Raw genomic sequence first — 25,182 nt, 5'->3', positions numbered from 1 at the left:
ATTTATCAACTAAAACAGATGGCAGAGAACTGTAATTTGGCTCCTGTTTCTTTCCACAGTTTATATGTCACACAAACTGAAAGGGTAGAGGGTTTGTGGAATTATTAGAAGTTTTATGTTTTGTTGACATTTTGGCTGGAGCAAGGGAAAGACATTTGAAGACACTCGTAATGTGGCACACACAGATCTGGAGGAGTATCAAATACCATGAATGCGCAGGGCACGAACAGTGCCTTTATTAAAGGAAACACCGATTGTTTCCGTGGGGTATTTTACTCGTTTTAGACCAAAATCACTGCTGACAATATTGTGGGAACATCCTGGAGAAACAGAGCAGGATCAGCGGTGTGCGATGGATCACTTCCACACTTTGAGATCGCTGCTCTCAGCAAAGGCTGCCTCCCAGGTCCGCACTCATGCTACAACCGATCACCGAGTATCGTTGGGTTGTTCACTCGTTCAGGCTGAAGCGGACGGGGGTGTCTGCAGCCAAGCTTGTCGGTACCTAGTGACACCAGCATCACTGCAAAGAGTCCTTCGCCTGTCCAAACTGGGGGTTCCTTCCAAGGCCATAGTTTCAAAGATAGATAATACAAAAAAGCTGGAGGATACCCAGATTATCACCCCAAAAGTTTCAGGCAAGACTATTTAAAATAAAGAGCTTTTACATATAGTTAAACTGCTTAAGTCTAAAAGTTTAACCTCTTGATAGGGCCATGAAATTACTTTTTCTGAAAAGACAGAAGACTCTGTACAAACACGTTGTGCTCGTGGATGCATGCTATATGCATCCACTGTTAATATTCTATATGTAGTCCGTGTAGTATTTTGTGCCGCAATTCACATGTTTGAACAAGTTTCTCTGTAGTGTATTGAATTCTGAATAATAGTATCTACAGAAGCTATCGGTTTCAGAAAAGAAAAAGGTCGTAATTTTTACACAAATCGGCAGAATTACCCCAATTAAAAGCTTCAGTTGAGCACTAAGCAACAGCACAACACATTGTTGTAAAAATGAATAAATCCTTTTTGACACGAAGGCTACATAATAACCGTTCACACTTCTACAGAGCAGACCACATTTGGGCATGTATTTTTAGAAATAAGTGATTAATCCTGCAGAGAAAACTGCCCCTTTTGAATCGTTATGGTCACATTCCTTAGGCGCAGCAGAATCACATGTGTATTTTGTGCAAATGAGTTTTTTCAAAGGAAAATTTCCCTCATATGAATTCTGTTACTACTCAGTGTAAGGTGGAGTAGCTGGCGCATTAGCAAGTTATTTACAGATGACTAAAATTACTTCCTGGTTTTGATGGGCATAACTTTTTTTCCCTCCAGCAGATATTTTATAGAATAAGGTTCTCTATCCATACCACAAACTCAATTTTTTTTTTTTTCCAAGTCCTCAGAGACAAATTTTGCTCTCGGCCGATTCTAGAAGCCCAGCACAACCACGCTGCGGATTCGCTGCTGCAACTGAGCTCTGCATTTTTCCTAACGTTACTCACAAACATGTGATCTTGCAGACATTCTGCTCCAGATGTAGCAATAGGAGCGAACACAACTTCTGAGCATGAAACCACCGTGTGCGTTACTTTCCGCTCATAAAACACACTTCTAAAGTGGTCACCTCCAGCATTCAGCCAAAATTACAACACAAGGTTCAGGCTCCAAGTCATACTGGACCAGTTTATTCCAGAACAGAAGCCTGAATTCATCCAAGCTGTCACCATGAGCATACACTAACTCAGCATACGCACAGCAAAGGATAAGCCCCTTTGAAAACACAAAGACAATCCATCGGTCGCCCAGAGGCACTGATCATCCCGTGAAAGCAAGGTTCACAACCCGAGCCAGGTAAACACACCTTCAGTCACCAGAACACGAACGGTGGAATCGTTTCAGAAAAGGAGAGGACCTCACAGTGGACAAACAGGTACATACACCTCATGCTCTTGGCACGTCTTCATGCCCCTACGACCTCACCCAGAGTAGGAGGGAAAAAACAGCACCCCTAAGTTTGCAGAAACACCTTCTTACAACACTTTCCAGCGTAACCCAAGTATAAAGAAGCATTTTTACTCTGGTGTACCTACACACGCGTTTTCAGACACACAGAAACCATGGCAAGAAGTCAAGGTACTCTTTTTCTCTCACAGTGGAGATGATGGGCCAGCTCACCCTGTCTCCACAGAGCAAGCACAGGAGCAGGGTCTGTCTCAGGGCTGTTGGGTCAAACCCACAGGGAAGAGGACAGCAGACATCCGTGTCTTCCAGAGGGAAAACTGCCACACTCGCTTGTCTGGCACATACCATTGGAAAGCCAAGAAAAACTTGAAGTAAAATCAAAGGATTCACCTGATCAGCGGGCAAGATCCAAACCAGTACCATGGCCCGAAGGCCTAACCAGCAGAGATCCCAGCGGTAAAAAGGCACCACGATTCACTCACTACAGCCTCTCCTCAAAAAGGTTTCTAGAGGAAGGAGTTGTAAAGCTGGAAGGGGAACCAAGAAAGCAACTGTTCCAAGGGCAGCTTAGCGAGGCAAGAGACCTCAGACGACCCGTGCCATCCCAGGGGGAGGAAGCGATGTTGCAGGCCAGGAGGAAGCCAAGCACGCGCTGACAGCACCGACCTCGTGATGTCCACCAAGGGCAGTGCGACCTCGTGATGCCAAGTTCTCAAGACACCGCAAGATCCCAACCACCACGGGAGATATCAGTGCAAAAGGCAATAAGGGTGACCTCCTTCTAAAAAAAAATTAAAACAAAATAGAGGAAATACTGAGCAGAGGGGTTTTTCTGTTCCACTGTTTGTGTTTCCTCTTCCACAGGTGACGGGAAGAAGCTGAAGCGAAGCCCTCACCTGAGGGCTAGGCAGGGTGTGCTCCTACCAGGGCAGAGGAAAATTTTCCAAGGTACAAAGTCAGGCAGACACAAGCAGCCCAACAATTTGCAAAGTATTTGGGTCATTCTCCACGTTTGCATGCACTGAGCACGATGGGGGTACTGATCCAAGTTAATTCCCCTGGATGTGACGCTAATACGAGTCAATAACTGTCACCAGCTGGACCGCCGACCCTCTGATTTGCAGCTCCTTCAGGCACTGTGCAGACCCAGCCTGTGGCACTGCCTTTTTCAGAGCTGGCATTTAACTCTCAAGGACCACATTGGGTCTTTCAGCAGCAACAGTCATGCCTACCACCTGGAGAAGCACTTGGAGACCTACAGGGTGGTGTCAAGGAGGGCTGGGGGAGTGGCCCCTTCAGCAGAAATGATCAAAACTTTCTCCAGCTCCAGAGGTGCTTACTGGAACCTATTAATTTGTATGTCTCTGCTTCCAAGATGAAAGTTGACTTAAAGCACTGGACGGTACATAAAAGTCCAGATGACAGGAAATGCAAAACAGAATTTGGCAAAAAGAAGTGCTTTAGAAAACAGCAATATATTTCAAAATACAGGCCAAAGTCGTCATAGCGATAGCGAAAACTGTGCAAAAATCAAAGTGAAATATTTATTAAAACTTGCCACACTGAAGCTAATGAATACAACCACTCTTCCAGAGATATTACAGAGGAGATGAATTTTTTTATAAAGAACAAAACTTAAGAGACATTACAGGGCAGAAATGAGCTTAATAAAAACACATGAACATTTTGGATGTTTCAGAATTTGAATAGTCTTTAAAACTTACGGGACAAAAGCTTTTTAAATTCATCAGATAACTGGAAATAATGAAAAGCTGGAGCTATTACAAGATGAAGTCCAGCTAAAGCTCTTTTTGAAGATAGACTCCGAGGTGCTGAAATTCCAGGAATTTTACCACTATTGGTGAAAGAATTCTTCAGAATGCCAGAAGCGAACAAATACCAAAACACACTATTTCATTAATAGCAGGTTTTGGTCAGACTGGCTTGACGCATTGACAGCGCTGCTGAGGAGCAGCTTTAATAAGCCTTGTTAGGATCACGAATTCCCTAGCTGTATTGCTCACGAGGAGTGACCCGGCTTGGCAAAAGATTTGCTTCCCTGGGCTCAGGCAGGCTGTACACAAAGCTACCGGCTGTTGATAGAAAAGGCTTTGAGTGGGTGGAGTGAGATACCTCGTTTGCTGTGGAAGGTAAATTCAGTAAGAATTTTGGCAGCGGTTTTGTCTGTTTGATTGTTTGATGATACTACAGTGTCCAGACACCGCTGGCTCTGAACTCCTTCGGCATCTCATGAAGCCATACTTCAAAAATGGAAAGCAACAAGGCAGTCTGTGGTGGTTATCCCTGCTCTGAGCACAGGAGGAACAAACACAAGACAGTCCCTGTAACAAGTACCACATAATTTACGTCACCAGTGCTAGCCACCTTCAGAAATAATGCAAAAGCTTACCAAGAAGTTTTGTGGGTAAAACTTTGACTGGAAAATCAATGTAGAGACAACTTTCATGTTCCTCCTTCACCTTACTCCAGCCTCCACTTTAAAAAGTCCCCAGCTACACATTGTTAGATGTCTCTGAGTCTCATCGCAGTTTATTTCAAGAAATTAACTCCTGGTTCAAGATGCAATTATGGCTTTGTAAGAAAGCGTTATCGCATTTTTACTGTGCAAGAACAATAGCTCTGCAGAGGAACTGGCTCATGAAGCACCTTTGTAACATGCATTTCCAACTCTAGGTTTACTGCAATTCCCTTGATGAAACCCGCTGCCAAAAATTATGAGAAAGGAAACAAATCTCAGGATACCATTTAAAGTACTGCCACGGAGAATAGAAAGAGTCTGGGCTGATGGGGGATACTTGCCTAGACAGATTTCAGGAAGTACTACTCTGCAGCCTGCCTCAGGCCTTTAGTATCTCAGGAACCTGGCAAACCGTTCGCTCAATAAAGGAGCGGCACATGTTACTGAAGGGACCAAAGAAAGCACGTTTCCAGGATGTCCAAAAAGGGCCTTCTCCATAAATCAAGAAAAGAACATTTGAAAGCTATTTATTTCTGTTTCTTTCCACTTGGAAAACTGCACTCGTCCTCAGAAATACCCAGATAACCAAAGCAAACTCCTAAGGGAAGAATGTGCCCAAAGATACTCCACACTGTTGGTAAGACTCAAAACTGGAAGGGGTTCTTTCAAGCTTGAACAATTACCGCACAGCTGTACCTCTACAACAGGTGCTTTAACAAGAGCAAAACCAGAGTTTGCAAACATCAGTGGAATGCCCCTCGGGGTGAGACGGTTCTTTCGAGCTCCCTAGATTTAAAAAAAAAAAGAAAAGAGAGAGAAAGAGAGACAGACCGAAACTTTTATTAAGCTGTAGTGTAAAGAGAACTCCTAATTAATAATCTATCTATCCTCCAGCTAGATGGGAAGGATGTCTAGAGATAGGAGGGAACAAGTATTTGAACTTTATACATGAGATGGAAAGAAACACTGAGTTTCCCCCCTACATACAACCCCAAAATGTACCAGTCCCATTCCTCTCCCTCTGCAATAGGTTAATAGTGCTCCAAGCCCATCTACTATCTCAAGGGACGCCCTCTCATGCAGCCCTTACAGCTGTATTTACCATTGGAAATCCTGCCCACGGATCTGAACAACAAAGCCTGAGACCTCTGGGTAATCCACTGAGCTTTGGGCTCGTTCTACTGAGCCGGTTTGGAAGAACAAAAAGCTGGTTATCAGTAGTTCAGCAGCTCCCTCACTCTCCAAAGCACTGAAGCAGACCCCTAGAAAGCTGGAAAAGAAATAGTAGCTTGAAATCAGTATCTGTGCCGGTCAGTAATGTAAATGTGCAGTGGAATACTCTGTGCACCCATTTAATATTTAGCAGAAACGTGTGGCAGCTTCTGCTTAGTTTAACCAAGTTTTTGCAAGATTGTTTCCATTTTACTGGGGAAATTTATCAGAAAACTCTGGAAGAGGGCTCATTCCATTGCTATTTAAAAGGGTATATACATTTTAGACAAGTACAGCACACAGCTCATGTGACCAGCTTTATGTATTTTTACAACAGGAATACTTTGATTCTAAAATCCTAGAGAACAACATACCTGAAATCTCATATTCCTAATAACTGTAACAGCCCAAGCCGGGGCTGAGTAATCCTGTCACCAGCAGCCGCCAGTGCCAGATGCTACAATATGGCCAAGAGCTCCTATTTATAGTAAAAGTTACCCCCCGGGGAAATCCACTCACGAGAGCATTATTTGCAGTAGACAGTGGGTACTCTACACGTTGGAACTTAAGGGTTTGTCTCACCTCTTCTTTAGAATACCTGCAGGTGTTTCTGAGTCTCTCGTAAACAAATTTCACCACTAAAATTTTGAATATTCTTGTTCACCATGTGAACGTCGAGCTCTACCAAGAGGTTTCAGCCTAAGGGCCAAACCTGCCAATTGCCCTCGTTTAAACTGAAGAGCTAAAATACTAACATGTGGTGGACCTACTGTGATATCCTAAGCCACCTTCTGTAAAATAAACTACTTTTAGATGTATATATAAAAAAGGCAAACTGGTACATCAGCAAATACTTCACAGTTGCTAACCTTCTGGTCACATCACTAGAACTGCTAACCTCTCCAGCACCTAATTCTGAAGGGTTTTACCCAGTTTGACTAGACCCGGACTCAAAATGTCACACACCCACAGCACAGGAGGAGATTCTGGGCAGGAAAAACCAAAACAAGCAAACAAACAACATATATTTCCCTTGGAAAGTATTAATAAATTTCTTTCTGAAACAGTGTAAGCTCAGATTAAGTAGAATTTATGTCCTGGCAAATTTTCACAATAAGCCTGACGGAAATGCAAAATAAATTCGTAGTCAAAAAAAGAGCACGCATCATTCTTAAATGTTCTGATGTAATGATGTCACTGCCAGAGTAGTTGGGCTCTTCTAAGTACAAACTATTCACAAAACATATTAAGAGAATTTATGGGGGTTTTTATGGGTTCGCTCTACACAGTCGCCTCAGTAAGAGGGCCAAGCTTTCAAAGTAAAGACAGTCAGAAAAAACAGTACTCAGAATATTTGAAAAGCGTTGTTATTTAGAATATAAACAGATAGTAATATATCAATCCATAAATTTAACCTTGCCCCAATTAAATTGGTGAGGCTGTTGCCTTCAGGTTTACTGGAACCAGGAAGTCTACAAATCCAGAGTGCTTGTTTCCAGCCTCTAAAGACCCAAGCTGTAATAACTAACGGTCTTTATTTTGTTTATTATCCAAAAGTTTCACCAGTAGCTGATAAGACCATACATAGTGAGGATTAACTAAAGACTTATCCCCATTTGGAAAATGAAAGCAGCCATTAGGCAACATGCCTAGAGGGCATCTCTATTAGTCTTCAAAAAATAATACCTGGCTCTCCTAAGTCAGAGACGGCTCTCCCACCGCCCCCAGAGCCTCAGTCAGAAGAGCCATCAGTCTCCTCCTGGGATTTTATACCTGTGGGTCCGCCAAACACTAAAATAACTGCAAATTCACTAGTTACCAGTTGACAGTTCACATCACAGAGTGAAACAGCACTACGTAAACGGAGGAGGGTAAGAGCAGATAGTGTGACATATCTTTTTTAAAGCTCACATCCAGTTTGGCACAGAACGATGTAGGTGAAGAGGGAAGAGGCCTTGCCAAGTACTCACTCTTGCTCCTTTCAACACAGGCGTGATCCCCACACTTCTGCCCCAGGGTCTGCACTGCAGCTGTTGAATTAACCACCAGCCTCTACACAAATCCATCACTAACAAACGTCTTCACAGGGGGGAAAAGGCAAGGCATTTATACAGAGCAGTCCTAGTGCCCCTTCTCCACCAAGGGGTCTGATCCCAGGATTAAGCTGATTTAGAAAACAAGATGACACAGACGTCATTAAAAGGTTTTGTATCTTAAAAAAGACCATAAAAAAAGCAACCACCTTCCCAGTAAATAGCAGAGAGGTGAGTGAGCAACTGTGATCAGTGTCTTTAACAGGTGTGTGCTGGCAGTGAAAGCACTGGACTTCAGGTAGTGTCCAGGACTGTGTCCTGACTCTATAGGGACACAGAAAGACCCATCAATATTCTGTGGAAACCGTGATGCTTAAATTACTGCAGATAAACCATTAGCCACCTAAATTACTAAACTGCATCACTGCAGTTAAAAGGAATGTCCCACCACTTAAAATTAAGCCCAACAGTCAGAGATCTCCCTTTACAGAGCAACCCAAGGGCCAGTCATTTGTAGGTCATAAATTTAAAGACAGCAGGTGGGAGGAGAGCTTTACCACAATGTTAGAAGCGTTTCAAGAAGAGCGTAACTCTTACTAATGAAGGATATTGCGTTTGCATCCAAGTCGCAAACTCTGCACTTTAAAATGATTTCGCAGGTTACCTCTTCGCTACGCCAGCCAGGACTGGGACTGTATCACTTTCGAGCGTAATCGTTACCCCGTCGTGGAGCGGCACTTATTTTACAGCCACAAAACGTACCCGTTTCCACGCTCACCAACCCCTGAGGAGGCCCTGGATAGTTTCTAGGCCCTGGCACAGAAGCCCGAGCGAAGCCTCCCCCCGCACCGAGTCCCCACGCGGGACTGCGAACCCCAGCCGCCACCGAGCCCCCACCGAGGGGGTTCGTGACCCCAGAGCAGCCCACGCGACTCGAGGGGACAGGGAAAGGTCTCCTGGAGAAGGGCTGCCTTCCCTGCCTTCCCCGTGTTGTGCTTGGCACCTCTCGGCAGATCCAGTTTTGTTGCGGTTAGAGCATGACAAATTTCACGAGAAAGCCTACACCTCTCTTGGCAGCGACCAAAACTTCACGTTTTCTTTCCCCCTTCCTCCGCGTTTTTGAGGTTGCTCCCTGGGGATCGCCCGCCTCAAGCGGAATGGCGCCTTTCCCCCTCCCCGGCCTGCAGCATCCCCGGGGGGCCGGCGCCCCCCACCCGCCCCGGGGCGTGGATCGCCATCGGGTGAAAGCCACAAGAAAGAGGCGCCGACGGGCCAAGCTGGGGCTGAGCCCCGCTCCGCTGCGGGCTGCCCGGCGCAGGGGGCCGCCCTGGGGGGAGGCGGGCGCCGAGGGAGGCACGACCCAGCCCTGACGGGAGGCGGCCACCTCTGGGGAGGCAGCATTGAGGGGAGACGTCCAGCCCTGAGGGAGGGGAGGCAGCCGGGAGGGGACGCAGCCCTGAGGGGAGACGGCCAGCGCTGAGGGGAGGCAGAACTGAGGGGGAGATAAGCATCCCTGAGGGGAGGGGAGGCAGCGCGGCGTCCCCGACGTGGCGGCCCCAGGGGGGCTCCCGCCCAGCGCCCGCCCGAGGGGCCCGCTCCGTGGCACCTCAGCGCCCCCGGGGGCTCCCGCGCCAGGCGCGAAGCTGAGGAGCGGAGCGGGGGAAGCCGCGCCGAGCGGCCCCGCTGCAGCAGGGGCGGCTGCCGAGCGGGAAGGGGGGAGGGCTGGGGCCGGGAAGGAAGGGGGTGGCCGCCCGCCCTCCTCCGCGGCAGGGCAGGCGGCGGAGGGCGGCGGGGAACTCGGCGGAGAAGTTTGGGGCAGGGAAGGAGAGCGGCCCCGTCGCGGTTACCTGAAGACACAGTCGTCCCTGGCGTCCCTGGCCGGGGAGATCAACCCGTGCTTTTTGTTGAAGAGCTTCTGGAAGAGGGTGGGCGGCATCTTGGGGAGCCACCGCTGGCCCCCGCCGCCGAGGCGCTGGGCTCCGCGCAGCGCCGTCCCCTCGCCGCGGCTAGTTCCGCCCGCCCGACTCCATTCGGTGTCACAGTCATATGACAGACATTAGTCACTCGGCGCTGCCAGAAGGGGCCGGGCCGGGCCGGCGGGGCGGGACGGGGCCGGCCGGGGCTGCGCGGGCCGCTGAGTGGCTGCGGCGGCGGCCCCACGTGGGGAGCGGAGCCGGGCCGGGCCGGGGGGAGCCGCCGCCGGAGCCCCGCTTCCCCCGGTGGATCCCGCTCATAAACGCCCCTGGGGCAGCGCCCGCAGGCCGAGCTGCGGTGTGTGTGTGGGGGGGAAAGGACGGACGGCCCGACCGCCGCGGGTCTCCGCCCGGCCCGAGGTGTTCCCCCCACCTCAGGGCTGGGCAGCGAGGGGCGCTGATAACGCGCCGCTGGTGTGTTTCCCCTTCTCCCGAGGGGAGATAAAGACGGAGGCACCAGAAAGGCTGAAAGAGGTCAAGATTTAGGCGTCGAATCCCTCCCGCACGCGGCGCTTTAGGGACTTTCCAGGCAGGGGGGCAGCAGCGACGGGTGACTCCTTTTACCCCTAAACGCAGAAAATGCAGCTGCTGCCCGTTTTCTTCCTCCCGAGCAGAGGAAGCGATCGATCGTCCCACGGCAGTAACAAGTAACGCAGCTCAGATGCGCTCAGTTCGGAACACAGGGCAGGTGGACCGCGTGTATTTGCCTGCAGACGAAGCCATCGTTACAACTGAAACATCCCTCTACAAAACAGTATTTAGGGGCGTAAGACCCAGCAGGTGAATCCAGAACAAATAGATGAGCGAAACAACAACAACAAACCGCTTTATAAAATCAAAAGGATCTGCGGATTTTTGCAAAACTCGTTATTAGTGTTTAAGTGAAACACTGCTTACAGTTAACAGCCTCCTTCAACATCTCACCGCTCAGATACAACCACTACTATAAGTTTAATTAAGAACTGACAAAACTGACTCATCTGCTTTCCCTGGAAAATGGAATTAAACTAAAACAGTGTATGATGTAAGATTAAATTAAGCAGATTATTTTTAAAAGGCGCAATTTAGTGCATGTGTAACTTATCTATATAATGATTCCTGGCAATCAGCCATCTGTAGGAACTTTGTTTTTCATCTACTAGGAGTTGAAATAATTCTAATAGAAAATAGGAATTAATGTTTAGATGTACCTTCCCCCCCCCCTTCTGTATGGAAGATACACCTGCCTGCACAGATTTACAGATGACCAATCTTTACATCCTTCCACCACATGAAAACCTCCTAGCTTCAAGATGGGCATGTAAATACAGCCTCAAATATAGAAAGTCCTCGGGGAATGCTGCGGAACAATAGAGTTTTGGACAGGATATACAAGTCAGCTTTCAGGAGTTTCACAATTTGCAGCGCTGCAGATTTAGCTAATCTCAAGTGCATGACAATTCAAGCTCATAGAGTCCCTTTAAAAGTAAAAATTAAGCTGTTCCGAAAATCCTGAATTAATAGTAAGGGATGCTGATAGGTTTGATTGACATGCCTGAATCGAGGGAGTGGAGGACAGAGTGTAAGAGAAAAAGGGATGAACACCGGTTTAATCACCCACTTTCCCGTAAAAACCTCCCTGTAGGCAAATCTTCGTAACTGCACAGAGAATATAAATGTCAGCTTCGTTCTCTGTTCAGCACGGGCTGCTGTGGGCCCCAAACCTGTCCCTTCTGTCTTTAGAGATTACAAACCAAGACGGAACCATTTGCAGGCGAGGTCTTTGCCCTCCAGCAGCTAGTACGCGTACCCCTGTGGCACTCACTCCAGCGCAAGAGGCAAACATCTCTCTTTGACGCCGAGCACTTTAAACCAAAGTCTCCTAGAAGACCACTTCAGATAACAAAAATAACCAAACAGCATTAATGAGAAACCTCTTACAGATTTAGGTATAATACATGACTAAAGATGCATCTACAACGTCCAATTCCTAGTGATAAAGTGTTATCACAGCTCTTGCGTGGACTGACTCACTGCAAGCGGTTCCATTCAAGCCATTACGGCTTCATCGTGTCTAGGACGTGACAGAGCAGCCCTGACACTGCGCAGATTCCTCTCCCGAACCACTGCACAAATAAGCTCTTCTGTGCTACCCATTAACTGGCTGTGACCCGTAACCTTTCTCCACTAATATGGAAGAGCCAGTTTCCACTTTGAATGAAATTTTATGTAGTCATTCTTCAGTTTAAAACCAAAACATGGGAAAATGCCTTCCCTTTGAGAAAAGCAGAACAAGAGTAGATATTGTTGCAGCCTCAAAATGAATAAAATTTCCTTCCCTGGGGCAGAGAGCTAGCCTGGTAATTAATTATACTTTCTCCAAGAGCCAGCCAAAAGCTGAAAATAAGAAGCAATGCTTTTGCAACTGAAGGGAAGGACAAGAGAGACTGTGGTTCATGACATTTGCGCCCTGCTGTACAGCCTCATCACATCAAGGACAACAAACCTCAGCAATTTTCAGGCTGCTACAGCCAACTCCACAGTTACAGGCCATGTTTTCCTCACTTGTTCTCTCCAATGAGTTTGTCAGTATTAGTCTGTTTCTTGTATAGGAACTACAAAATGGTTTGGGGCAAAGTGCTTTTTCCTAGGACTCCTAGAATACCCTTAGGATAAACACCTCTTGTTCTAGACCATCCTTTACTTGAACGATCATCATAACCGCAATTTACTACACACGCAACTTTCAATTTTGCTTAACCCTACATCAAGGAGCTCACCTCTATCTCCTAGGGGCTCGAGATTCTTGCATAATTACCAATGGCTTACTATTTGCAAGAATGAGGATATTGATAATTAGAAGCACACCTGAGAGGATTGCCAACGAGTTTTTGGCAGAACTCATTCTACTAATGCTCAAAGGAAACATAACTTATAGCATCATTTTTAACCTTGAGCCATACAGTATGTTTATACAATACTTGTTCATAGACCGATCTAGCAGCATTTATTTGCACTTCCTTCTACCCCAGAGCAACAGGAAAAGGCACAGGGTCTGAACTTTCACAGATATTTTCAAATGTAGACAAACTAATTGACGTAGTGGATTTTATACATCTTCTTGACTTGCTCTTTTTGGAAACACAGACCTATTTTCTAGGGCATGAATATTTTGGGTAATAATACTGAGAAACAAACTCCGACTTCAAGAGGTTTGGAAAGCCATACTATCATTCTAAAACATTGAAAAACTTCCTTATGACTACAAAAGGGTCAAGGTAAGGGGTGTTGTAGTGAGAACACTGTAGGGATCCAAATTACTTTAGCCTACAATGAATGCAACTGCTCTTCTCCGTGTTTTCTGAGGCATTTAGCACGCTGCGGAACATTTCATAGAATCATACATCATTTATGGATTAACAATCCACAGGCTGTACTGGAAGCACTGGGAATCTAGCCTAAGTGCCAGCTAGCGTGAGCAGTAACCTAAATATCCAGAGTGCCAATAGCATGAGACAGTTCAGCTATAAAAGGTTTTTCCATCCTTGTATTCATGTAGGGCACCTACTTCCCCTCTGCACAAGTTTGAAGCCACTAGGAGAAACAGCGGCTGAGATAGGTGATCTAATGCAACAACGGAGATGAAATGGGAAGGACTCCGAGATGGCTGTGGATGTGCCTCGAATGGCAGCAGTGCTGATCATAAACAGCCAGCCGTACTGCAGCGAGGGTAGGGCGAAGGCCACTTCCAGTCACGTTTAGAGATCAATAGCCCTGTACCTCCAAAGTTCTGCAGACCGAAGTGTTCGCGTAGTTTAACGATAGCGCACTGTTGACTCCTGAGAGTACACGAATGCTTTACGTACCCATTTTCAGGACACGCAGTTACCTTTATAAAGAGTGTTAACACTTCTTAACTCAAGCAGAGGTCACATCTTTAGATGCTAATGCTGCTAGAGAAATCCAGAAATCTTGGCACAGCAAGAGGCAAAAATAATTCCATTAATACAACTTGGTCTGCTGTTCTGGAGTCATGCTTTTCAAAAATCTAAACTAACCTAAGAATCATCTTTATGAAGTCTTACAGAACAACACCCAGAATACGATCTAGTTGCTCGTACAAAATAATTTAATATTAAGTATTTGAGTAAAGTATTTACAAGCTTACTACAAAGCATTATACAAAATTTCAAACAATGTATATGCAAAAAAAAAAAAAACGGCCATTAATTACTGGCTAGTAGTTCTGTTTCACCTCCCTGCCGCAGCAGCAAGACCGCTATTTCTTCTGCTGAGTACTGCTGAAACCCAGAAATCTCATCTGTGTTTACAGTAGATCCAGTTTTTGGTACTCGTAATAATATCTGGGGAAAAAGTGAGAAGTTAAATACTGTCAATAAGTGCCCATTCTCAAGTGTACGAGAAAGCTCATTGGTCTGACAAGCTGTTCAGATGCTCAGTATCTATGCTAGAATTTGTTTTGGAGGAATCCGAATCCTGTAGGTCAATTGCCAGCAAGAAGAGAACGATAGTTTTGAGCGTATGTGCATGCCTAGTGAAAAAGAGCATCCTCTGAAAGACTCCTTGAGCAGAGACTAAAACATCCAACATAACCCCCCACCACCACCTTTAGGCAGTCTAATTCCTGATTCCCAGGTTCCTCTAGAAACGCAGCAACAAAAGCAAACTTTCGTTCTGACACCACCACTTGCTGACTGCAGGAATCCACTTGCCCAGCAAGCACAGCCTATGTTCTGTGGTACCACAATTCGCTTGGGCACGTGACTTAACATCCTTGTCGTCCTTGTTCTTTGGTCTGTACAGAGCATCAGATGGTTGTCATTAATTAACACAAACACTTAGAAGCACTTCCCTGCGTTCTCAGACACTGAATGTACTCAAGCTGTAATAAAGTAGGAGAGTATTTGGACCTAGGAAACCACAATTCCATTATAAATTTGTGTATATTCAGTATTTTTGAAAGCCAGTATGATTATGAAATTAAAACAGTATAAATGACAAATATAACTTGCAGAAAACTTGCAGGCATCGTCTGTCTGTAGAGAACGACTTTAAACTTAGGAAGACGTATGCCATCCAGTGGCACACTGAGAAACTTCAAGAGAGACTGGACCAGGAGGGGATTTTACTCCTATGGTAGCGATGAGACTATTTGGTACCCGTTTCTTGTTTTTATTTAATAAAAATCTAGGAAGTGAAGAAAGGAGCTTCTCCTATGTTGAGCATCTCGGGAGAAAAGAACAGGAACCTTTAGAGAAAAACTGACAATTTTTAAAGAAAAACATACCCTCTTACATGAGCTACTTTCAGGGGGGAAAAAAATACTGGATGCTGAAGAGCTCAGTTTAGCTGAGAAAGATACAAAACACACAAATGGCTGAAAGCTGAAGACAGATATATTCACCCTAGAAATAAGGCACAGGACAATAATTTACTAAACAAGCTGGTATCTTTTCTAGGGAGTCTCCATAATGGCAGCGAAGCTCAAAGTTCTGTTTAGGAGTAACTTGAAGAGCTGCAGATATTCACAGAGTTACCTAGGAGCACCTTCTGGCCTGAATGGTCTAGCCTGTGAAACGGCTAGGTTGTCTTAATCACTATGCTAAAGATCCTTGGAGGAGAAAACATTAGTGTAGTTTGTCAGTGAAGTACTGCTGCGCGGGAACACTGTTAAGTCAGAAATCTGAAGTTTTCAGCTTCTTTTACTCTTTAGCCTTGTGACTTTTCCAAATATTCAGACTTAAAACCAAAACAAACAAAAAAAACCCAAACCAAACCCAAACACCTTTAAACACTCAAATAGCCAGTTACAATCTGCATAGTGAACCAATTCTATGTTCTGTTACCTTCAGGCACTCCTTCGGGCAGGCGGAACGCTTCTGTGTTAACTGGAATTTGGTGAAGTCTGGAAGGCCTCCGGCAAGGTGAGGTTCTGACAATAGAACAGATTTCTTGTCTGCCACACAGAGGCTGAAAAGATTAATGACATTCTGTTCACATAACTATTTCCATTGAAGAAAGAGTCTTCTAGCTTTCTTCTAGGGAAATTAGAGCTGACATGCAGACTTCGAGGGATGTCATTAGGAAAGATTTAAGACTACTTCCATACACTTAATATGCTATCGGAAAGGGTGATGGAAAGCTTCAAAGCTTAAATGTTTTCTTCAGCTCTTTGTAATACTCTAAGGCTCTAAAATATAGTACATTACAAACTAGCATGCCAAAACTGGATGTGAAGAGTGCAGTAAAATAAGAACCTGAAAAATATCCTTTTCTTCTGGACTTTTGAAGAATAATTTCTTTTTCTGACTCAGAGATGCAGGAAGGATTTATTCTGAATTTACATATGGACCTGTGGTATTCGGGACTAGGTCTTCCCCAGGTGAGGCTTTGCACACTGGTGACAAGCTAAGCTACAGCTCCACCAAAATAAAAACCACAGAGCAATAACTACCCAATTAAATGATAGACAATTCAAATTGGCCAACGCTTGCTGGGTCATGCAAGGGGTGTTCTATTGCTTCAAAAATACGATTTAGGACTCCAGTGATTCCTATCTTCAGCCTCCAACAAGACCCTGACGTTCTCTATTTGTTAATCTGGTATCCATGAACCCGCGTGTGCTCGCAAGAACACTAGGAAAGCCCAGTATGTTCTCCTGCCCAATAATCTGGTGCAAAATTAAGCAGTCTTTCTATTGTAACTGTTTCCCTTTTTCTGAACAATTTATAGTTTGCTGATTTGGTTGGGAGCTATGGCATGAAAGTGACAGAGACATCACCTCCCTTCCTGCCGAGAGAAGCAGTAGTGCAACACTACCTGTACTGACAAAGAACTCAGCCTGGCACTGAAATAGCAAGTTTGTTCGTATCAAAGCGGTAACGCAAGGAAGGTTACCAGGTGCTGGTTTTACATTAGAAGGTGTGGCAAAAATACAAAGCAGACACCGTAGGGTTTTGTTGTAGTTTTTTAACTGTTCAACTGATTGAATTTAACGTGCAGTTTGTTGCGCAATTTGTACTGTCGCACAAGTACAGCCAGAATTGGACTGTGCCGTGAAGAACGATTTGCTTGGTTTTAATGGTCAAAAATAAAAAGTATAAGGATAGACACTCACATCTAGCTCCGCAGGCTGAGCATATCCGGGATTTTTTAGGGCTTTATTTTCCTCCATGATCAGCATGGTGGAACTCATTTTCTAAACAAAGCCAGAGAAGAATTCAGTATCAGTTTCCAATTCTTTGCTGTTTATTAGTAGTCCTTGGTCTTTACAGCATTCCCTAGTACACAATACTATAACAACTCCATTTAGAATTACTAATAGTTCTTAGGCTTTAACTACTGAATTCCCGTCATTCACTTTTTTTGGTCTTCAGCTCTCCAAAATTAAGACAAAGGATTGTTTTACTGCAGCACAGAACACGCACATTTCAGGTCCCCATCACAACTAGGGCATAAAGCACTTCCCACCACTTCTCATACTTAATTTTAACTTTTTTCACGATTCAAAACTTTCACTTCGACGTTATGCCTTTACTAACCAGCGGGGCGCGATGGGAACACTCACCACCAGAACATCTGTCCGTGCGGGTGGCAGTACTGCTGTCAAGCCCACCGATGTGGCTGAAGCGTCTCCTGGGGCACCAGGCTGACCCAAGGACAACGTACCTTCTTCCAATGCATCAGAATTTTCTTTTTTTTTCTTACACTCCAGCCTTTTGGGTTTAGCAGTTTGATTGTCAGGCTGAAGGGTGAAACAATTACACTGTGCATTACAAAGTGAATCTCCCTAGCGCAGTAAGCACTAACAGGGTCCCACTGTCACAGCGAGGTCTATGCAACTGATTCGGTATCACTGACACAGTCAGTCTGAAAAGCAGTGAGCTGAGGGGGCACCCATGACAGTTACTGCTCCCCAGAGGTAGAGGCAAGCTACACCTTCACTCTCTGCCGCCGTCTGCAGGCTCCCCTTTCAAGGGAACTACTACCCGCCTAGGTGGAGTCTTCCACCTGCACAAGGAAGGAGCAAGTCATCCATGTTACAACCTGGCTGATTTATTAAGCATCTTTCACCTTTTTTTCCGGTCCTAACGGTGAAGAACAGCGCATACCAGTTTTTAGGTTTGGAGTTCTCTCTCTTGCAGCTGTAATTTTACAGACTTTTTTTCCTGTGATAAATTTCCAACAAATTAATTAATTTTGAGGCAAAGACCACAGCTACTCTCCAACCCATGTCTTACAGGATGGTTTTCAAAGAGGGATCATTCCAAAGCCACCCATGGAAACACACTTCCTCCTTTCAATATAATCCTCATCTCCCTCTCCCCACCAACAGGGCTGCTTGACTCCTCTCCCTTTCCTTGAGGAAACAAGGTTGCTTATTAATCTTACGTTCACCTGGCTATTTACTGCTAGACACACAAACTGTGGGAGCGGAGGAATTGCATAATCACAGCAGCCTTTGCCAGTGGCAATTTCTGCTGCTATTACAGTCCAAATTAAGCAGGGGAAAATTATGTGGTACCTGGGCTGTAGCCAGAACTGCATCAGTCACAGAACTGTAGTTACATGAGGGACTCCTAATACTATTTGTGAAGCTGATATGAATTAAGTTGAAGTAAGAAGCACAACACAAACACTTCTGTTCCTGGATAAGTTAAATAAGAAATGCTAATTTTCATTGCACAGGTGATTAAGTGGAAAAACGCAGGGTTTGGGGTTTTGAGGTTTTTTTGTTCTTCTCCCAACACATTAATTAGGACCAAGTCTTATTTAAAGGGAAGATTTTTAATTCACACCTTCCCTTCTAGACACAACTAAGCTTAGCCTGTGCCAGCGGGACAAATGACCCAGTGGGAGCCTGGTTCTGATATTTTGCCATCAGTTAACTTTGGGTGGAATATTCTGTCGTCTCACAGCTAGTACAACTGCTTCAGGTCATATTTTACCTGCCAGAGTAGTTGAAACACTTAATGCTGAAGAACTGCAATTGCAGTTTGATGGTCTCTTTCTAGGAGAGGGGAAAAAAAAAAAAGTAAGCAACTAGAATGAATGAATGTGAACGTTAAAAAAAAACCAATGTATAAAAAAATCATAGGAAAATACAGACTGAGTGAAAATGGATAAAGCTTATTTTTAAAAAATATTATCACTGAGTTACTTGGTCACCTTTACAGTTATTTAACAGTTTATCACGAAGTCACCCAGCATATTCTGAAGGTACTTGCAATTTAAGACCCACAGAAGACATTCACTGAAGCATACTAGGACAGAACACGTTTAAGGAGGATACAGGGGAAAATTAGGTTCACAAGAAAATTCAGCTTGAATTTTGTAAAGATCTGTAGCACTAAGATTAGTATAAATGAGTTATGAACAGAAATAGACACATAAACGTGGAATCAGCAGCACAAGGGTTAAAAGAAAGGATACTGTTCCTAGAAAAACACTCATGTTACTCAGATTTTTATGTCAGGACCTGAAGGCGGCACTGTGACAAGGCCAAGCATAGTAGATGCAGTGAAAACCCCGCATTGTGATAAAACCACAACACAGATGACCTGTCAACAGAAAACCTGGCATCCTAACAGCAGGAGGGTGGCCACAGGGTTCCAGCATATCACATACACCATTCCGCTTCCTGGCAGACGTGTATTCCAAAGAAAAAACTGACGGCAGCAACCTGACCTGAGATCTATGAAGGCTAAAATCAGCAAGATTCTGGAGCAAAGGAGTGCCCCAGATAAGCTGATGATTCCTAAAGAACATAAAAGATCTGCGCAAAACCTAAGCGTGTCTTGGGCAAGCACAGAACACCAGAGACTTAACAAGGTGCCCCTCGTACTCGGTGCTGCACAGGCAACGCTGGCCTCTGCACCTGGGCACACACACCTTGCTGCCTGGGCCCAAAGGAAATCTGACAGAGTAAGTGCAACCGGATAAAAGCAATTTCCTTTGGGTTTTTATAAATAAAGATCACCTTCCCATAAAATAAAATAACAAAATCCTTCACTGAGTTTTCTTACATTGATTTCCCTAAAGCTGGCAAGACCAAAACAAAAGTCTGTAAGGCAAACTCTTACCTGACTTAATGCACCAGTTTCAAAGTTACTGAGGACACAGGCAGCTGAAACTCAACAGAAGTGTTTGCAGGATCAGAGGCTTATTCACACTGGCCTTTCTTTCAAATATCATTCAAAAAAAAAAAGAGAAAAACCTGAACATTTAGGTATATCGAAGAGTCTGCTTTGCAGATTACCTTCTAGTGCATTGGTCTTGAAAATCCTCCAGCACAGGTTCTAAAAAATATAAAAGCTAAACTTTAAAAAAAAAAACAACCCCAAACCTAAGCAGACCGGATAATTTTTAGTGCACACTAAATTAGAGAACAAAATATTAGAAGCAAGCATAGACCACTAACGGAGATGTTCCCAATTACACATACAGGCCTTAAATGAAATTATCATTACATATTTTATACAGGTTCCTCACACTAGAGTGAAGTTTGTTTATGTAGACATTCTCAAGTATTGTAGAAAAGAATTACCTAATATTGCTGAAAAATTTGAGATCTGTGGTATCTTATCTATGGTCACTGCTTTGCTGGAGTCCAGGAGGGTAGAGTTCTTGTATTTGCCAGAGTTCTCAGAGTAAAAATTACTTCTTTCTGGACATAAAAGATGTAAGTGCAAGTTTCTCATGCTGAAATTCACTGGGTTTTGTGCCCAAACTGAAAGCAACCACATTTACAGGACAGGAACTTGAAAGCAGAGTGAAAGCACTTGCTTGGCTCAAACGGCCACAAAAAAGTTTGAGAGGAATTTCACTCAAAGCAGATTTGTTGGTCATCCCCAATAAAAAGCTTGTGTCAACAGTGACTACTTTACGTTTACAGTACGATTCAAAATACACCAGGGCCTGATTCACTCTGGACTGGAGGACCAGATATACAAATCCCATGTCAAGCAAAGCCTGGCTGGTAGCAAACATCTGACCTGGTGAGTCACACCAAGGAAGGCCACTAGCCTTTCTGTTGTAGCTAGTCCCCCCGCATTTTCTACATAAAATAAAGCTCACAAAAGCAGAAGTCTCACCTGAAGCATCATCTCTGAATGTTTCAGGGGATGGGCAACTGTTCAGGCTGTCACTAGCACCTGTGTTATAATCTGCAGTTGAATCCACATCTAAACAGTGTAGGAGAAAGGTTGAAACACCTGTGGGAAGAGTCATTCCTGTACCTAGAGAAAGAGGCAAAAGAGGCGGCTACCAAAAAAAAAGAACAAAGCATCATCATCTTGTACAAACCATCCAGGACTTCCTTATCTAACTTTCATTCCTGCGATGAGCTAAATATTGTCAAGTCAGTATCTTGCACTGATTCATAACACACTTAAATAAAAGGTGTCCTGAAGCCCAGTTTACACCACCATAATCTAACGGACGACTCCTTCCTTGTCCAAGGCTCACTAGAAATACTTGAAGAATTTAGCCTCTGATAAGGTAATCTTTAGCCAGGTTTGTTTTCAGAAGGACAAACTATTTAGGCACAAGCTTTTAAAAATGCAGGTTTGAATAAACAGAAGAACTCATGTCAACGACTAGCTCAGTCAATGATAAAACCAAGATCATGTGCTTTTCAGCAGGCTGAGCTCGGGACTGTCTCAGATCTTGCAGGGCTCCTATCCCGCTTGTGCTGCCTGCAGTCAACTCATGTGACCCAAGCTGTGTGCTGGAAGACGAGGCAGAAGTCCAGTGGCCTCAAAACCTCCACTTTCTAACATCACGCAGTCAGAACCACGACAAGAAGAGCAAACCAGTACTTTTACAGAACTATAATTAAAATTATAAAATTAATTTTGTATTTAGTTTTACAGATATAAAAATATATTTAGTAACATAATGCATTGCCATTATACTCACTTGAAGTCACTTCAGCATTTTCCAAACTTTCTTTACTGTCAGAGTTGATTATCAAGGATTCCTAAAATTAAATGCCCAGTACAAACAATCTGAGAAGACTGGAGGTAGACAAGGAAATGCAATTAAATGTATTCCTACACTAGTAGATGCTCAGAAATTTATTGCCTGGTACTTCAGCACTTACACCTGCTATTCACAGTGTAATTTCTATCAGGGTTTTTCACGCAGCATTAACAAGTCTGCAGTCTGACTTACAGCTCTAAAATTCATAATGAATACCCAGTAACATGATCCTACAGCCTCTGCTGGATGAGACTTCTAGTAGGCATACTGACATCAACTGACAGTATGCATAAGGCAGCAGTGGAGTAATGAATTTCCCTGTCTTTTATATTTTTAGAGGTACTTTTCATGCCGCTCACTTTCAGATTCCCAGATTGCTCCCCAAAATTCAAACTGTGTGGTTTGAATAGTAAATTCTATGAAACTAAGCATTTGCAGGAGATGTAAATGATCGGTGGACTCCAAAGAAGAGCCAACATTTTAAAGAAAAATAGTTTTAAACCAATATCACTCAAGCCCTTTGCTATATCAGCTTCCAGTCTGAGCACACCTGATGAACTATTCTCCCACCACGGCAGTATTAACTCTCCTATAACGCTTCTGCTCAGCCATCACAAAATACTTTGTTCCACTTGTACTAACATGAGGAAGACCACAATAGTGACTTGCCAAGGTCTGTGTCTGAACTGGAAGCGAGCAATTCGCTGGAATCGCTCTCTAATGAGCTTGCTATGGCCATTCCTCATTAAGGATAATTAGCGTGGATGTTTTTCCATGCTACCAATAGCTCCAACAGCTTTTATTCTGGCCAAAGACCCAGGAAAACATCACCAAAATACAGAACCAAGTTCAGCCTGAAAAATGTACACACACATAACTCACAGGAAATTCTACTTGCTTAAAAAAAGAATTTAACATGTCACAGTTCTTTCATTTAGCCTCCATAAATTACTAGCAGATAAAGAACAAGACAGCAATCCCACCTTCAGCAGTTCAGTGCTTTCTTCTATTTTCTCTTCATTTTTTTCCAAGTCTGTGGCTGCTTGGACACTCGCTCGCTTGCTGCGGCTGAAGAGCAGAGCCAAGCTCAGTACACTGAGCCGCACTGTTCTACAGGAAGGTGACAAAAACTACAAAATATCTTTATGACGTGCCAACAAATAGTCTGACAAACATCAGTTTACCGAGAATTCAGACTGTTTGCCTCCAAGAGACATCTCATGCAGGCAAAACAAGCTGAACCATTAGCTAGCGCTAGTAACGGTGTATCTGACTGCATTAACAGACCTTTGGTTGGATGAATGGTCCACTCCAGTGACTTCAAGATTTTCTTTTATTTTTGGTAGGCCTTTCACACTGAACTTGCCCTTCAGGCCTAGGAAAGAACAAGTATTTAGTTCAGTGATTTTAGTTTTAGTATTAGAATGTAGATTATTTCTAATGGCGCACCTTTAGCTGTTCCCCCTCTTCCCTGCCCATAACAATTTTTGACACTATTATCACAAACACTGTAAAGTCTGAATTTGCTTTATTATTTTTACCCAAGCTCTCTTTTTATCAGTACAAGACCAAACAAAAAAAAAAAAGCAGACTTCAAGAAATACTTCATGTCGTTTAGAAACATCTTGATTAAAAAAAAGAAACAGCCACTTTGGAAGTGACCTTTACCTAGGTTCAAAGTAGTTTGAGTCTAAATCAGTTTTAAATGGATTTTACTAAGAGCACTGTAAAAATTTCTACATAAACTGGTCCTCCATGTATATAATCCCAAAGGCCACAATGACACAATTACTTAGGAACCAGCAAATTTCAGAGAAAGATTTTCTTCTCCTAAAACCATTTTATAAGTTGTTTAGCTTTGTGTTTTATTTTCCGTATCCAGGAGCTAGAAATAGCCGAACTTTCTAGAGTTACACTGCAGCTGTAGCCATTAGGTACAGAACAATACTGAACACCTACGACAGCACGAACCAGCAGAGCAGGATCAAGACAGAAACTAACATTCATTGTACCCCGTAACAGTAATTTAAACTTTAAATTATCAAGATCAGCGTGGGACCAAGACATCCCACACTGCTCTTCCCCATTCACTTGATCAAGTTACGCTATTACTGTCAGCCTTTACTTGAATCCCACACCTTCCCCTCACACCGCAATTTAATACTTAACTCGAGATCAGCTGAACTGTATTCCACCTTTTGTGGAACAACTTTCAGCATTTTTTTTGAAAGTATCCTCTCAAAGGTGTCTTGCCATTTCTAAAGGAAATTATGGCGGGGGGGGGGATACCCTACACAAGGAAAATCCCTTTTATTACTAGCAGCTAAAGCAGAGGAAGCAGTCCTGTTTCCAGCTCAGCTGCCTGCTTTTCCACGCCCTAAGGGACACGGATAAGCACAAACCTCCTCACAGAGGAGCTCGGCTGGACACGAAGGGCGAGGAACCCAGGGCTGGGGGGGGAGGCACAGCATTCACTGTTCTAAGCGCCTTCCGCGGAGGGTGACTTAACCCGCCCCGCAGCCCAACCCGCGCCTCACACTGCCACGACCACACGAGTACTGGAGAAAGCACAGGACAGGGCTGTCCCCCCACCTCCCGCCCCCACCCCCGGCAGCCGCTGCCCGGCTGCCGCGGCGCTTCCCCCGGCACCTCAGGGCTCGGGAAGGCCGGCGGCGGGAGGGGGGGACGGAGGGAGAGCGCTTACTGCCGGGCTGCGGCCCGCAGGGGCCCGCGCTCCCGAAGAGGCGCCGCCGGCACGGCTCGGAGGCGCCGGCCCTGCCCGGGAAAGCGGCCGCCCCCGGCAGCGGGGACGAGCGACGCTTCTTCCGCGGTGCCTTTCCGCCGCGGGCCGCGCTCGGCCGGCGGCACGGCTCCATGTCGGACCGCGCCTCCGCAGCAGCCCCGGAGAGACGCGGCGGGGAGGCGGGCGCCGGCTGCCCTCAGGGAACAACCACCCCCGGCCCGGAGCCCTCCGGAGGCACCGGGCCTCCCCCCCGAGAGCCAACCGCCCCCTCCCGCCGTTGGGCCGGCGAGGGAGGACCCCCCCGCGCCTCCAGCCCGCATGCGCGGCGCGGCCGCCCGCCACGGCCGGCAGCAGGCGGCGCTCTCGGCCCTGAGGCGGCTGGAGCGGCTGCGGGCGCCGCGGCGTTCGCACAACCGTGGGGTGTCCTGGGTGTGAAGGGACCCGCAAGGCTCACCGAGCCCAGCTCCCGTCCCTGCACAGGACACCCCAAATTCACACCATGTCTCTGAGGGCCTTGGCCAAGTGCTTCTGGAATATCGCCAGGCTGGTGCCGCGATGCCTCTCCCTGGGGAGCCTGTGCCAGGGCTCCACCACCCTCGGGGGGAAGGACCTTCTCCTAATGCCCAGCCTCACCCTCCCCTGGCACATCTCCCTGCCGTTCCCTCGGGGCCTGGCGTTGGTCACCAGAGAGCAGAGACCAGCCCTGCCCCTCCTCCTGCCCTTGGGAGGGAGCTGCAGAGCCCATGAGGGCTGCCCTCGGCCTCCTCCAGGCTGAACACACCAAGGGAC

At 45.4% G+C, this 25,182-nt stretch overlaps 2 protein-coding genes across 6 annotated transcripts in view; both read right to left on the bottom strand.

The window, feature by feature from the left end:
* Nucleotides 1-9,754, bottom strand: part of FNIP1 (folliculin interacting protein 1) — a 71,910-nt gene extending 62,156 nt beyond the window's left edge. For 2 of the 3 annotated variants that reach the window (XM_064458299.1, XM_064458302.1), the window contains exon 1: nucleotides 9,543-9,753. In XM_064458299.1, coding sequence (XP_064314369.1) covers nucleotides 9,543-9,631 — 89 coding nt within the window. In that variant the 5' untranslated portion in view covers nucleotides 9,632-9,753. Of the gene's footprint in view, nucleotides 1-9,542 lie in introns of all 3 variants that reach the window. The other variant, XM_064458300.1, reaches the window with a different exon arrangement.
* Nucleotides 9,755-13,755: 4,001 nt separating this feature from the next.
* Nucleotides 13,756-24,639, bottom strand: MEIKIN (meiotic kinetochore factor). 3 transcript variants are annotated; one of them, XM_064458287.1, is made up of 13 exons: nucleotides 24,355-24,639; nucleotides 22,938-23,025; nucleotides 22,634-22,760; nucleotides 21,588-21,648; nucleotides 20,762-20,905; nucleotides 20,215-20,334; nucleotides 19,927-19,966; nucleotides 18,617-18,678; nucleotides 17,742-17,836; nucleotides 17,236-17,412; nucleotides 16,786-16,866; nucleotides 15,515-15,638; nucleotides 13,756-14,011 (listed from the first exon to the last, which is right to left on the bottom strand). In XM_064458287.1, exons 1-13 carry the CDS (start codon nucleotides 24,524-24,526, stop codon nucleotides 13,965-13,967), a joined length of 1,338 nt encoding a protein of 445 aa, XP_064314357.1. In that variant the 5' UTR covers nucleotides 24,527-24,639; the 3' UTR covers nucleotides 13,756-13,964. The 3 variants fall into 3 exon arrangements, with proteins under 3 accessions (XP_064314357.1, XP_064314360.1, XP_064314359.1); XM_064458290.1 differs by having other exon boundaries at nucleotides 20,762-20,851; XM_064458289.1 differs by having other exon boundaries at nucleotides 22,634-22,718.
* Between the last annotated feature and the right edge of the window lie 543 nt (nucleotides 24,640-25,182).

This window comes from Phalacrocorax carbo, chromosome 8, assembly GCF_963921805.1.
Source record: "Phalacrocorax carbo chromosome 8, bPhaCar2.1, whole genome shotgun sequence".
Taxonomy (NCBI): Eukaryota; Metazoa; Chordata; class Aves; order Suliformes; family Phalacrocoracidae; genus Phalacrocorax; species Phalacrocorax carbo.
The sequence above is the reverse complement of the archived record's forward strand: the minus strand, read 5'-3'. Positions and strand labels throughout refer to the sequence as shown.